Here is a 15,168-nt window from a genome sequence, read left to right as displayed (position 1 = left end):
TTTTTTTTTTTTATGTATGTTCCCCGATTACTCAAAAACGCCTGGACCGATTTTGAAAATTCTTTTTTTGTTTGAAAGGGTATACTTCAAAGTTGGTCCCATTTCAATTTGGTGAAGATCTGATGAACATCTTCGAAGATAGATACTGGAACTCCTCAACGGATAAGAGTAAATTGCTCGCGATCAGTGTAATAGCTTAGTAAACAGTAGATTTTTAACCAGTCATAGCATAATTCCATGGGGCCACTAAAAATTGTGAAATAAAAAATTTTTACAAAAAAAATAAAAACCGACTTCGTTACATAAACACTAAAAATTGAAAAATAATTTAATTTATTACCGAATATATTATGTATACAAGAGTTAATATAGTTCCATAATAATATTTTTTGGGGTCGGTGCCAATGAGGTGCCATTGTGGAGTCCCATAAAAATATGAAGTTTAGACGATTCGCGCAGCTAAAGCTAATTGGCACCGGCACCAAAAAGTATTATTATGGAACTATATTAACTCTTGTATACATAATATATTCGGTAATAAATTAAATTATTTTTCAATTTTTAGTGTTTATGTAACGAAGTCGGTTTTTATTTTTTTTGTAAAAATTTTTTATACTAACAATGGGCGAAATAAGTATGAAGTACATATTCTTTTATAGATAAATGCAATGTTTTAATACTGTACGTATCACAAACTCAAAATACGCTCATTAAAAAAATATTTGTTACAAATTAGGTATTACAATTATGTTTTTTATTAATACAAATTGCAGTCTTGTTCATATGGCTGGATGGAATTAAAATCCGGTTTTTTTTTAATTTTTACGTGAAATAAGCCTCATAAACTATCCTATAGGGCAGACAAACAAGGAAAAAGTCAAGAAAATTATTAAAAATTAACCAAAAAATGTCTTATTCCAAATATGAGAGTAAATAAGCGATTTCCGTTATATCTTGCGGAACAGATTCGTGGTAGCATAGATACAGTTCTCGAGGCTCCGGCTCGCTAAATACACGTCTGCAACAAAAGAAATTAATAAGTATCGCAAATAGAAAATCAATACGCATCGGATGAAAAGAGATAGATAGATAGAAATACTTTATTGCATACAAAAAATATTACATAACGTGACAAACAACAAAGAAACTAAAACTACAAAATAATTGTATGCAAAGGCGGCCTTATTGCTCACAGCAATCTCTACCAGGCAACCTTCGGTGAAAGGAGAAACTAGGTGTGTTGGATAGTACTTACACGCAATACAGAGACATGTAGTAGTATAATATTAAATAATACTAGTAGGGTGTGTGGGTGAGTTCGTGGACCACTGAAGTGGTCCGCGAACATGCAGCGTTAGTTTTTCAAAATGTGGACTTTATTTGCCATACATTTTCTATGGAAAAATAAATTCCGCCATCTTGAATTTTTTTTCTATTCGTCGAGTAGACCTTCGGATCTTGATCATCTTTTGCGAAGAAACTACTCTTCCATCTTTTATACTCTCCGAGATAGACACCGACGAAGTTTGTATGGCGGCCATCTTTTTTTCGCCATTTTGAAATTTTTTTCAGCTCATTGGCAATTGGATGACGTTTCGAATGACATTTGCTCAAGCACCCCCCACCTATCTTCAATACCTTAAGCGTGCTCTTCACTTGTCTCCGAAATCCTCAATCATCAGCTCTCTCCTTATTTTTGTTCCGAATGAATTTTTGTCTTCTATACGAATATATCAGTAAAAAAAAAAATTTCATACAAAAATGTTCAGGAGAGGTGATCAATGAGTGAGTCAGACAGTCAATCAGTGAATCAGCACGAACAGCTATATATATATATATATAATTAATAATTAATTAATAAATACCTAACTATTTCAGTAATACATTAAAGAGATTTTACTAGCACAGTGGTGAGCGCTGTAGTCTTATAAGTGGGAGGTCCCGAGTTTGATTCCGGCAATTTGGGAATCTCTAAATTGTCTCAGGTCTAGTCTGGTGGGAGGCTACCCCTTTCGTTGGCTAGTTACCACCCTACCGGGAAAGCCGTGTCGCCAAGCGATTTAGCGTTCCGGTACGATGCCGTGTAGAAACCACTGCCACATCTCTTTGAAGTTAGCCTTAGATAGCATTATCACTTATCACCAGGTGAGATTGTAGTCAAGGACTAACTTGAAATGGAATAAAAAAATAGATTGAGAGATTTGGTTTATGGTTTTCAACAATTATTTTAAAATAATTGTTAAAAATTATAGTTAAGGTGGGAGCCGGGAGGTAACATTAGAGTTAATGACACTTTAATGTTATCTATAAATAGACTTCAAAAAAGAACGGTAAGAACGGGAAAGCGGTTCTCAACCTTTTTTTATTCCATTACAAGTTAGTCCTTGACTGCGATCTCACCTGGTGATAAGTGATAATGCAGTCTAAGGTGGAAGCTGGCTGGAACTTATATAGCGGGCGGGCGGGAAGAGATATGGCAGTGGTTTCTACACGGCATCGTACCGGAACGGTAAATCACTTGGCGGCACGGCTTTTTTATTTTAAAAATAATTATTATAGTACGCGGTATAAGTAATGTACATCGGCTTTCAGAAAGACATTTCGGCTTAGTAGAGCGTTGTCTCTGTCACTCATACTTATATGGCGTTTTGTCGGTCTCAAAGACAGAGAAAATGCTCTACAAATCCGCTATCTTCTTCTAAAGGACGATGTACATTATTATCTGTAAAAATTAAAGTCAAGGTCAAGGTCAATTATATTTTGTTGTAATGTTGAATATTTAGTCAAAACTCAAAACCTTACCCAACAACCCAAAAATGGAAAGGTTCAGAGTTCTTCTTACTAATCCCACACTGGTTGAGTACTACAGATGGAACTTCAAATAGAATTCCATATTCCTTCACTGCTACCAATATTTTATTTAGTGGATTCGATGGAGCATGATTTTTTTTGAACCTACAAGAGAATATATCACAACATAAGATTTACAATATGATGGAAAATTGGGTATTTGACTCCAATTTTTTTATTATTTTATTATAAACTAGCTGATGCCCGCGACTTCGTCCGCGTGGATTTATGGTTTTGAAAATCCCGTGGGAACTCTTTGATTTTCCGGGATAAAAAGTAGCCATGTCCTTCCCAGGGATGAAAGCTATCACTCTACCAAATTTCGTCAAAATCGGTTGAACGCATGGGCCGTGAAAGGCTAGCAGACAGACGGACGTACAGACAGACAGACACACTTTCGCATTTATAATATTAGTATGGACTAGGATAAAAAAATGTCGTAAACTGAAAAAACTAATTAAATCGATCAAATAACAAAAAAGTTATAAGCATTTGAATATTTCTGATTAGACAGAGATAGCGATATAGCAGTTTGACGTCACACCTTACTAATGCAATAGTAGCTTCGTGCGGTTTCATAAAAATTTTCGTTTTGCGAGAAAGGGATAGAAGACCCTCCCCACTCTAAAATTAAAATGCCTGTAACTTTGTAAATCTTTGCTGGATTTTAATGTATTTTTCAGCGTATGTCATTATTTTTATCCTAGTTTATAATAAAGTAATAATATTTATCAAATTCAAAAGTAGGAAAATACCCAATTCAAGCAGATAACTTAAAATCTTGCATTTTGTTACATACATACACACATACACAATATATTATTATTAGCAACTTGTTGACCCATGCCATTATGATGCCCGCGACTTCATTCACATGAATTTAAATTATTTTTAAAAATCTTTGAACTCTTTGGACCTTTCCAGGGTAAAAAGCAGCCTATGATCCGTACAGGCTGTATGTAATTTATCTGTGCATCAGATTTCGTCAAAATTGGTTAAGCAGATGTGCCCTGAAAAGGTACCTAACAGACGGATGGACGAATGGACATGCAGACAAACATTTTTAATACTGTTGTGGACTTCATACCGATAATAATGTAAGTCCCGCAAATTCAAACATCGAAATGACGTATTTTTGAAGTTAGCCGAAATAATAATATACCATCAGCTCGAAACTTCACTCTAGTGCTGATGTCACTAAAATAGCGGCCACGAGCATTAGTAATTTGCGGGACTTATACAGAGATCGTCCACGGCTACATAAATTGCATAAACAACTAGCCCATATAGTATACCTACTTTATACTATGTTGTAGCAACTCGTGGATCTTTTTACAGGCAGTTCTGAAGGTCCTCACTATGTGCGAGTAGAGAGCGTTGTTGGCTTGAATTTCTATGTTCCGTACTGGCGCTATTAGAACTCCCTTTTCAGATTCTAGATGTATGAAATGGAACAGGACATTTTCTTCCCCGGCTGTTATTCTGAAAAATTAATCCGGTCAAGTACGAGTCGAGTTCGCAAACGAAGGGTTCCGTACCATCTTACAAGATATTTGAACATTTTTATGTGCAACACTGCTAGTTAATGACAACAGTGCCATCTATATGTGATTTAGTAAATTAACATTTTTATAAACATATTTTTTTTCCTTTACGTGTGCTATAACCTTTACCTACCTACCTGCCAAATTTTAGATTCTAAGGAAGTACCCTATAGATTTTCTTGACATACACGACGGACAGACGGACAGACAACAAAGTGATCTTAAAAGGGTTCCTTTTTCCTTTTTAAGGTACGGGACCCTAAAAAGCACTAGTACATGTTTTGACTTTAAGGCCGGACCGCATTACGGCAGCGCTGTGAGGCGTGTCGCGTCGCGTCAAAATATTCTCTTTGCCGCGACGCGCAGCAACACGTGTTGCAGCGCCGCTCTAGTGCGACATGCACGATACGAAACGATTGAAATAATATTTTGACGCTTTGTGCCGCGCTGTACAGTGCTGCTGACCCGGCTTTTACTTTATTAAAGTGAGACAGATTATAAACTAACCACAGACCTCTACTAATACAAGTAAGTACGCTGGATATGCGATTGTCGACCTGTTTTTAAATCAACTTGATTTTCAACTTGATAGTCGCAGTGAGCGTCAACATCTAGTTTTACATAAATAATTGCCGGTTACGCAATTTTTGATATGTTTTTTTTTTTACATAAAATGGTAATACCTGTGTACAGTGACGTGATCAAGTTCATCCAAAAGCGATTTTCGAATATCCGATATATCGATATTACTTGATCTGCTGCCTTCCTAGAAAAAATACATGAATATATTAATACGAGTCTACGGTATGGATAACATAGCCATATCTCAAGTTTTTAGATCCAATAGTTTAAGCTTAAGCTGTACATCGATATGTCAGTCTGTCAGTTTATCCTTTTAGTAGTAAGTAAGTTTAGTAACATCTTGAAAATTATCGTCATATTTACTTTTAATTTTACAAACAAATTATAACAAAACAACAATAAACTTTACATATAAAACTTTTCCCTTGAATCACTCTATCTCTAGATGAAAACTGCATCAAAATCCGTAGCGTAATTTAAAAGATCTAAGCGTACAGAGGGACAGACGGCGGGAAGCGACTATGTTGAAAACTGCATCAAAATCCGTAGCGTAATTTAAAAGATCTAAGCGTACAGTGCAGAGGGACAGACGGCGGGAAGCGACTTTGTTATACTATGTAGAGATGACAAACAAACCTGTTTATCCCAATCAGAGTCGGACCCTGATGATTCTCGTCTATTTTTTTGCTCCCTATCCGCTCGTCTACCTGTTATCCTATCTTCACTTATTTCACTGGAAAGATAACGTTCAAAAATCAGGTTTCAAAATTCATTTAGACTTGAGTTTCGCACAGAGCTTAAAACGGAGCCAAGACGGCATCATCAATCATCATCAACCCTTCGCAGGCTCACTACTGAGCACGGGTCTCCTCTCAGAATGAGAAGGGTAGGGTAGGTAGTCTACCAATTGGTGGACTGGCAGACTACACACACCTTTGAGAACATTGTGGAGAACTCTCAGGCATGCAGGTTTCCTGAGGAAGTTTTTTTTTCACCGTCACCGACCCAAGACACGGGTCTGCCCGCGAAATTCAAATTTAATTTGGTTTTTCACAATTTGTAAACTAATGCGACAAAGTAGACTTATGGCATTCAAATTGCGCCCCTAGCAATATCATCTTCACAGGTTTATATAAAAATCTTTACTTGAAAGTGTCCAGTTTAAAGAATTAGTCAAAATAATGACTAATTTGTGAGTAGCTCACGTCAAACTCTTACTGACTAATTTACTCCCAAATAGGAATTAAAAGGCCTTTTTCCTACTATAAAAACGTAGGAGGATATTCTTACCTATTACTCTTCACACTTCCAGAATCTTCCGAGTAACTGACATCTAAACTGGAGTGTCTATACTGTTTCTGCGGTCCATTGTACCACTGTGCGTACAGATTGTGTTGGCTTGTGCTGTGATAGTTGGTGATAGAAGTCTCACTAGTGGAACCCATGTTGATTTGATCGGAGGAGTTGTGACGTCTTTTTATGTCCGATTGAGATTTTGAGAGTTTTAATGTGGGACTTTTATACCCTGGTTTAGTAGCTGTAATAGAAAGGATCAGATATAATAATAATAAAAAATTGGGGACCTCCACTTTTTTGGATGTAACATCTGTCGGATCAATTTTATCCATATAAAATGTAGCCTATGTCACCCGGATTATAATAACAAATCGATTACCACCTCATTCATTAAACTCGGTCCAATGAGTTTAATACAGAGACTTCTCCTTGGTGTACACACTATCGGTGGCTTAATATGAGGTAGTTTTTTTTAAGCCATGTTAAATGACTAATATTCCCTTTTCCTCTCCAACTAAGCGTCAAACTTGTACTAGGAGTAGGTACGACAATAATAGTGCAATCGGTTTTCAGTCCACTCCTTTACCCATTGAACTGTTGAGGCTCTTAGTTATTTCGAAATTACAGACAGACACTTCAATTTTATCTATATATATAAAAGGAAAAGGTGACTGACTGACTGACTGACTGACTGACTGACTGACTGACTGACTGACTGACTGACTGACTGACTGACTGACTGATCTATTAACGCACAGCTCAAACTACTGGACGAATCGGGCTGAAATTTGGCATGCAGATAGCTATTATGACGTAGACATCCGCTAAGCAAGGATTTTTGAAAATTCAACCCCTAAGGGGGTGAAATAGGGGTTTGAAGTTTGTATGAAAGTCAGTTAGTTTTGAAGTAAGAATCGTGAAATTTTTCTATTTTTCTATCTTCTTCTTATATATATAAAAGGAAAAGGTGACTGACTGACTGACTGACTGACTGACTGACTGACTGATTGACTGACTGACTGACTGATCTATCAACGCACAGCTCAAACTACTGGACGGATCGGGCTGAAATTTGGCATGCATATAGCTAACATGACGTAGGCATCCGCTAAGAAAGGATTTTTGAAAATTCAACCCCTAAGGGGGTGAAATAGGGGTTTGAAGTTTGTATGAAAGTCAGTTAGTTTTGAAGTAAGAATCGTGAAATTTTGTATTTACACAAATTGTTATAAACATAGAAAACGTGTATCATGGTTTTTGAAAAATTTAGCCCCTAAGTAGAAAATTTAGGGGTTTGAAATTTGTATGAAAGTCTGTCAGTTTTAAAATTTGAATCAAGATATCGAGTGTATAAATGTAATCTATATATATAAAAAGAAAAGGTGACTGACTGACTGACTGACTGATCTATCAACGCACAGCTCAAACTACTGGACGGATCGGGCTGAAATTTGACATGCAGATAGCTATTATGACGTAGGCATACGCTAAGAAAGGATTTTTGAAAATTCAACCCCTAAGGGGGTGAAATAGGGGTTTGAAGTTTGTATGAAAGTCAGTTAGTTTTGAAGTAAGAATCGTGAAATTTTGTATTTACACAAATTGTTATAAACACAGAAAACGTGTATCATGGTTTTTGAAAAATTTAGTCCCTAAGTAGAAAATTAAGGGGTTTGAAATTTGTATGAAAGTCTGTCAGTTTTAAAATTTGAATCAAGATATCGAGTATATGAATGTAATCTATATATATAAAAGGAAAAGGTGACTGACTGACTGCCTGACTGACTGATCTATCAACGCACAGCTCAAACTACTGGACGGATCGGGCTGAAATTTGGCATGCAGATAGCTATTATGACGTACACATCCGCTAAGAAAGGATTTTTGAAAATTGAACCCCTAAAGGGGTGAAATAGGGGTTTGAAGTTTGTATGCAAGTCAGTTAGTTTTGAAGTAAGAATCGTGAAATTTTGTATTTACACAAATTGTTATAAACATAGAAAACGTGTATCATGGTTTTTGAAAAATTTAGCCCCTTAGTAGAAAATTAAGGGGTTTGAAATTTGTATGAAAGTCTGTCAGTTTTAAAATTTGAATCAAGATATCGAGTATAAAAATGTAATCTATATATATAAAAGGAAAAGGTGACTGACTGACTGACTGACTGACTGACTGACTGACTGATCTATCAACGCACAGCTCAAACTACTGGACGGATCGGGCTGAAATTTGGCATGCAGATAGCTATTATGACGTAGGCATCCGCTAAGAAAGGATTTTTGAAAATTCAACCCCTAAGGGGGTGAAATAGGGGTTTGAAGTTTGCATGCAAGTCAGTTAGTTTTGAAGTAAGAATCGTGAAATTTTGTATTAACACAAATTGTTATAAACATAGAAAACGTGTATCATGGTTTTTGAAAAATTTAGCCCCTAAGTAGAAAATTAAGGGGTTTAAAATTTGTATGAAAGTCTGTCAGTTTTAAAATTTGAATCAAGATATCGAGTATATAAATGTAATCTTATATATATATAAAAGGAAAAGGTGACTGACTGACTGACTGACTGACTGATCTATCAACGCACAGCTCAAACTACTGGACGGATCGGGCTGAAATTTGGCATGCAGATAGCTAATATGACGTAGGCATCCGCTAAGAAAGGATTTTTGAAAATTCAACCCCTAAGGGGGTGAAATAAGGGTTTGAAGTTTGTATGAAAGTCAGTTAGTTTTGAAGTAAGAATCGTGAAATTTTGTATTTACACAAATTATTATAAACATAGAAAACGTGTATCATGGTTTTTGAAAAATTCATCGTTTTTGAAAAATTAAGCCCCTAAGTAGAAAATTAAGGGGTTTGAAATTTGTATGAAAGTCTGTCAGTTTTAAAATTTGAATCAAGATATCGAGTATATAAATGTAAGTATATATTATAGAAAACAGATGACGTAGGCATCCGCTTAGAAAGGATTTTGGAAAACTAAACCCCTCAGGGGTTAAAATAGGGGTTTGAAAATTGACACTGTTTTAACCCCTGAGGGGTTTAGTTTTCCAAAATTATTTGTAAGCGGATGCCTACGTCATCTGTTTTCTATAATATATACCTACTTATATTTACATACTCAATATCTTGATTTAAATTTTAAAACTGACAGACTTTCATACAAATTTCAAACCCCTTAATTTTCTACTTATGGGCAAAATTTTTCTTACTTCAAAACTGACAGACTTTCATACAAACTTCAAATCCCTTTTTCACCCTTATAGGGGTTGCATTTTTTATTAAGCTCATATCATGTTAAAATCTCATTGTTAAAGATCAACCCTAAGGGTGTAAAATAGGAGTTTAAATTTTGTTTACTCCACGCGGACGAAGTCGCGGGCATAATCTATATATATAAAAGGAAAAGGTGACTGACTGACTGACTGACTGACTGACTGACTGACTGACTGACTGACTGATCTATCAACGCACAGCTCAAACTACTGGATGGATCGGGTTGAAATTTGGCATGCAGATAGCTATTATGACGTAGGCATCCGCTAAGAAAGGATTTTTGAAAATTCGAACCCTAAGGGGGTGAAATAAGGGTTTGAAATTTGTGTAGTCCACGCGAACGAAGTCGCGAGCATAAGCTAGTTTATTATATATAGACTAGCTGATGCCCGCGACTTCGTCCGCGTGGAATTAGGTTTTTAAAAATCCCGTGAGAACTCTTGGATTTTCCGGGATAAAAAGTAGCCTCTGTCAGTCTCCAGGTCTTTATCTATACCCATGCAAAAAATCACGCCAATCCTTTGCACCGTTGCGACATGATTAAGGGCTAACCAACAAACCAACAAACAAACACACTTTCGCATTTATAATAAGGGTACTGATGGATAGCACTCACGATAGTTATAGAAAATTTTGTCATCACGCTGACTTTTACGATTAATTATTTCAATAAGTTTATCCGAATTTTAAAATAAATAAGTAAATAAAATACACTTACAAGTATTATCTCTAATTTTCCTTCCATGCTTTGTAAGGCATTGAGGCGAGGTTTCCACTTGAGGCTGCGTGTTGGAAGAGAACCAGGAGGGCAAGTACTTGTTCAGTCCAACGTCGAACAACAGTTCCAGGCAACTCTCACACTCTTCCACGTAGAACGGCGACGGCGGGGTGACACCTACTGCCTAGTGTAACCGTGAAGATAATGAAAGAAGAATATTATGTCTCCTTGTCACGAGCAAAAGGAAAAAGGACCCCGGATGGGTTCGAAACTATACTCTATGCGTGGAAAGAAATAGCGCTTTAGAAAGAGATAGCGGTCTCGTAGATTTAGAAAGAGATAGCGGTTTCGTAGAGCGTTGTCTCTATCGTTAAGACCGACAAAACGTCGCTATGAGTGACAGAGACAACGCTCTACGAAGTCGAAACTCGTTCTAAAGGTCGATGTTCAAATTTTTTCCCGGCTACATATTACGCTCTCTGTTACGTTATTCCATACAAATGACAGAGACAAAATTCTCAGTGGGTGTTAACCATTTTGAGTCACCAAACAAACATGGTTTCAAAAACATTCAAAATACAATAATCTTAATCTAAATATATAAAAGGAAAAGGTGACTGACTGACTGACTGATCTATCAACGCACAGCTCAAACTACTGGACGGATCGGCCTGAAATTTGGCATGCAGATAGCTATTATGACGTAGGCATCCGCTAAGAAAGGATTTTTGAAAATTCAACCCCTAAATTCGAAATTTATATAGCCCACGTGGACGAAGTCGCGAGCATAAGCTAGTTATTTATAAATATTGTATTACGTATTATAAGTTAATTTCCAAATCTTTATTTATTTCTACTTACGTCTTCCGTACATCCACCCGCTTCCATTAATGTTGCCAGAACAAAGTGTCCCTTTCCGACAATCAGGAGAAACCAGCGCCCATCGGGAATCCTAAAAAAAATTAGTGGCAACTAGACTAATAAAGCAGTGATTGCCTAGTGGTTAAGATGTCAGCATTCTATCGGGGGAATCTGGGGTTCGATCCCGGACACGCTAGAGGTGCGTAATTGCGAGAGGAGTGAGTGCGAGTTACGTGCAATTAAATACTTGCTTTTACGGTGCTACTAGGACCTTCAGAATGAGATTTCGGCTTTGTCACTCGTATGTGACGTTTTGTCGGTCTCAACGACAGAGGCAACGCTCTACAAACCGCTATCTCTTGCTAAAGGTCGATGTACAATATTTTCTGTCTCAGACTGTATCTTCTAGGTAAGCACGATCCATCTTAGGCTGCATCATAACTTGCCAGCAGGCCTGATTGCAGCCAAGCGCTAGTCTAAAAAAACCTACCTGTATTCACTTGAATCAGTCTTATTCTGTTTCCTGTGTTCATTTATAAACACTTCCTTCCATATAACAAGTCTCTCAACATCTTTCTCAGTACTAAGTCTCAGTATGCCGTTCAGTTTCAAATAAGCGTTTATCTCTTTCAGATCTTCGTCTTGTAAGTGAGAGCTCAATAGATGCCCAGAGTAGTATAGACAAGCGCCGATCACTGTGTAGAGCCGTTGGAAATTCTCTACGTCATCTGTCTGTAATAATGGTTATTTATGATACAAGTGCAGTAAAATGAATATTACAGTTGAAATGCAAACTTTAATAGGTATCTGTGCCACAAGCGAGGTTGAAAATACTAATTATTAGTTCATGACCACAATTTAATTTTTTTTGTGTGATGTAACCACAAATTCGCGGTTTTCAGATTTTTCCCCGAATGTCTGCTTAAGACCTACCTACCTGCTAAATTTCATGATTCTAGGTCTAGTCTGTCTGTCTGTCTGTCTGTCAAGAAACCTACAGGGTACTTCCCGTTGAACTAGAAACATGAAATTTGGCAGGTAGGTAGGTCTTATAGCAGATATTCGGGAAAAAATCTAAAAACTGTGAATTTGTGGTTACATCACACAAAAAAAATTAAATGGTGGTCATGAAGAGATATTGCTATTTTCGACTTTCAAAGTAATGATTGCTATACCAAGTGGGGTATCATATGAAAGGGCTTTACCTGTACATCCTAAAACAGATTTTTATTTATTTTTAGGCATATGTAAGTAGTCACATCAGTTCAAAACTATATTCTTATTGCATAAGCATTCATGCCTTTGCTTCACCTCACACACTGCACCTCATATTATGATACCCATATTAACTTACCCACTCTCTATAATCAGCCGCTTCCAATTCCGTAATAGCATCATCCACTTGAATCTTAACATCCAACGGCAAAGATACAGTCCTAGCTGCCAACGTCTCTTCCAACCCCACATTTACACTGTCTATCTTGTCTTTATTCTTACTCCCAAATAACAAAGATACAAATATCCTTGCAAACAAACTGTCTAGTTTGTCGACATTATTTGGTTTAGTAAAACATGTTTTTAGGGATCCGTATAGTAACTCCAAAACTTTTACAATATCATTTATAATCCTTTTTGCAGCAAAAACGTCAATTTTATCATTTGGTATAGCAATTAATAGCAAATCGTTGCAATGCGACGCATATGTTATGTTTATTAGTCGATTTTTGTGTAAAACTGCTGATACAAGTGGCTCGCTTGTACCTAAAGATTTCGGAGCTAAATGGTTTAGGGTTAAATAAGCACCTCTGGTGTTGTACAGAAAATTTTGATTGAAAGGTCTTGGAAAACAGTACAGTACACCTTTGTCATCATTGCTTGGATGCTCTGCTTCGTTGCCACACATGTAAAGAGCAGAGCACATTGAATCTTTTAGTAACTGAGTCAGAGAATTTTCTGGAGAATTTTTGGAGGTCAATAACTTCTCTAAATCAATGTTAAACCCTTCTGATACGACTTGAAAGGTTAATTTAGGATTTTCTATGTCTTCGATGACTCTTTGTAAAACATTATTAATATTGTAAGAAGTCACTTCGATGCCATTGATTTTTTGTAAATAAAACCCAGATTTGACCCTTGGGGTGTATATAGCTTTAGCTTCCGGCAGAAAATCAGCAACTACTAAAGTTTTGCCATCTGCATGAGTTTCTAAGCTAATACCAAACAGTTTTTCAATCTGACAATTTTTTTCACTGTTGAAAATCATGTTTTTGCTAACCTGCAATATTAAAAATAACTTTATTGGTCTAAATGAACCTGGCTTAATAGTTTTAACAATTTATATGTTATAATACTAAAATTACCTGTATCATAATAAACTTATTGTTGTCTTCAAAGTATTTTTTCTTATCATTCCCATTATCCTTTAGCTTTAACTTTCGAGTCTTTAAAACCTTGAATATTCTACCTTAAAAATATTAATAAAAACATCTATAAAAAAAAATTTAAAGTAATATTCTACTCTATTCTCATTTCCTTTTATCTCACTAATACTATAAAGGCCAAAGTTTGTGAGTATGTAAGTATGTCTCTTTGTTACTCTTTTACGCAAAAACTAATGGATTTGACTAAATTCGGAATGGAGATAGATTATTTCCACATAGGCTACTTACGCACAACAGACGGAAACGTTTAAGTGCGGAAACCAGCCCAGAATGAAGAAGAAGACATAGGCTACTTTTTATCCTGGAAAATCAAAGAGAGAAGAGATTTCGAAAAACCTAAATCCACGCAGACGAAGTCGCGGGCGTCAGCTAGTTCATAATAAATAACAAGTGCTTTACAGTACCCTGCAAAAATATTGTACATCGACCTTTAGAAAAAGATATTCATAAAGCGTTGTCTCTGTTGTTGACAAAACTCTACAAAGCCGAAATTTCATTCTAAAGGTGGATATACAATATTTCTTGCCGGCTACTGTAATTAATTATTAAATTAGATAGCAACTTGATAACGAAATCTATAATACCAGGCTAATAAAATGATTTTCAAAAAAAAAAACGCCAGTTGAAATGTTGCATATTCAAGTGAAGAGATACCTTTAGTGGAACGCCTCGTAGAAGATCTTTTAAAATCACTTCTTAATTTAAAAGTTTCACAACTTTCTAGCAGTGGGGCTTTAGAATCATCTGTAATTTCACTGCATACTTTAGTTTTGATATAAACCAATTCCCCATCTTCTCCTATATCTGAGTCCCATTCCGGGACTGAACTGTAATGAGAGCCACAAAAGTAGTTTTATAATGTTTTTATATAATTTTAAACATGACAACTTTTTATGAAAGTTAGCGGTACCTTTCCGTATCAGAGTATTTTGAGTCGTCTGATGAATTTGTCCAGTCGTTATCGGAGTCGCATGGGCTTTCATAGCTGACTTTATTCTTATAAGCATTCATTAGTGAACAATTAAATACGATATTTTTGGTTCTTGTATAAAAATTCAACAAAAATCACCTGTAAGCAAATTCAACAAAATATAAACAAAACAACAAAACCGAGAAAAAGTTTACCAAGTTATTTACCTTTTTTCTTTACTCTACGACAAAGAGTATTAGTGGAGTATTATAATATACAGGGAATCTACGAAATATGGAAATGCTTGTAAACTTGTAAATAAACTTTTTGACGTTTAAGCACAGATAAAAGATAAAGTTTTTTAATAATACTTTTTCACTGCTTAGCTTTATGGTTCTGGATTCTAGCCATTTTTAAGCATACAGAAATATATTTTTCTACGAGCTTTACAAAAAAACACAAAGCACACACGAGATATAACTTCGAATGTTTCTTTATGTGTGTTGTGTGGATGTGTTCTATATTGTGTGTGTTTTATGCGTATTGTGCAATCTCAAAAGAGCTAGTATATCCATATAATATACTAGTTACTAGGATCCAGAGCCGTAAAACCAGTTATATAAATAAAAAAAGCGTGAAAAAAGCATAATTTTTAACAGTTTATTTCAAAAATCAATATTTGTCTCAAATA

General features: G+C 35.8%; 1 protein-coding gene across 4 annotated transcripts; it reads right to left on the bottom strand.

Moving 5' to 3' along the window:
- Window positions 1-613: 613 nt before the first annotated feature.
- in (protein inturned) lies at window positions 614-14,865 on the bottom strand. 4 transcript variants are annotated; one of them, XM_069501716.1, is made up of 14 exons: window positions 14,706-14,865; window positions 14,478-14,638; window positions 14,222-14,394; window positions 13,487-13,590; window positions 12,481-13,401; window positions 11,617-11,858; window positions 11,127-11,217; window positions 10,266-10,449; window positions 6,267-6,513; window positions 5,613-5,709; window positions 5,078-5,160; window positions 4,150-4,332; window positions 2,803-2,955; window positions 614-1,018 (listed from the first exon to the last, which is right to left on the bottom strand). In XM_069501716.1, the coding sequence occupies exons 2-14, from the start codon at window positions 14,576-14,578 to the stop codon at window positions 913-915; spliced, it is 2,685 nt and encodes an 894-aa protein (XP_069357817.1). In that variant the 5' UTR covers window positions 14,579-14,638; window positions 14,706-14,865; the 3' UTR covers window positions 614-912. The 4 variants fall into 4 exon arrangements, with proteins under 4 accessions (XP_069357817.1, XP_034829100.1, XP_069357818.1 ...); XM_034973209.2 differs by having other exon boundaries at window positions 14,478-14,865; XM_069501717.1 differs by lacking the exons at window positions 14,222-14,394; window positions 14,478-14,638; window positions 14,706-14,865 and adding an exon at window positions 13,796-13,871.
- Between the last annotated feature and the right edge of the window lie 303 nt (window positions 14,866-15,168).

Source organism: Maniola hyperantus, chromosome 11 (genome assembly GCF_902806685.2).
Source record: "Maniola hyperantus chromosome 11, iAphHyp1.2, whole genome shotgun sequence".
Lineage (NCBI taxonomy): Eukaryota > Metazoa > Arthropoda > Insecta > Lepidoptera > Nymphalidae > Maniola > Maniola hyperantus.
The sequence above is the reverse complement of the archived record's forward strand: the minus strand, read 5'-3'. Positions and strand labels throughout refer to the sequence as shown.

Coding starts and splice junctions, on each gene's coding strand:
- in (XM_034973209.2), bottom strand. CDS start 14,578: ATGAATGCTTATAAGAATAAAGTCAGCTATGAAAGCCCATGCGACTCC. Junction 13,402..13,486: donor ATAAGTTTATTATGATACAG/GTAATTTTAGTA, acceptor TTAATATTGCAG/GTTAGCAAAAACATGATTTT. Junction 6,514..10,265: donor GAAAATTAGAGATAATACTT/GTAAGTGTATTT, acceptor TTTCTATTACAG/CTACTAAACCAGGGTATAAA.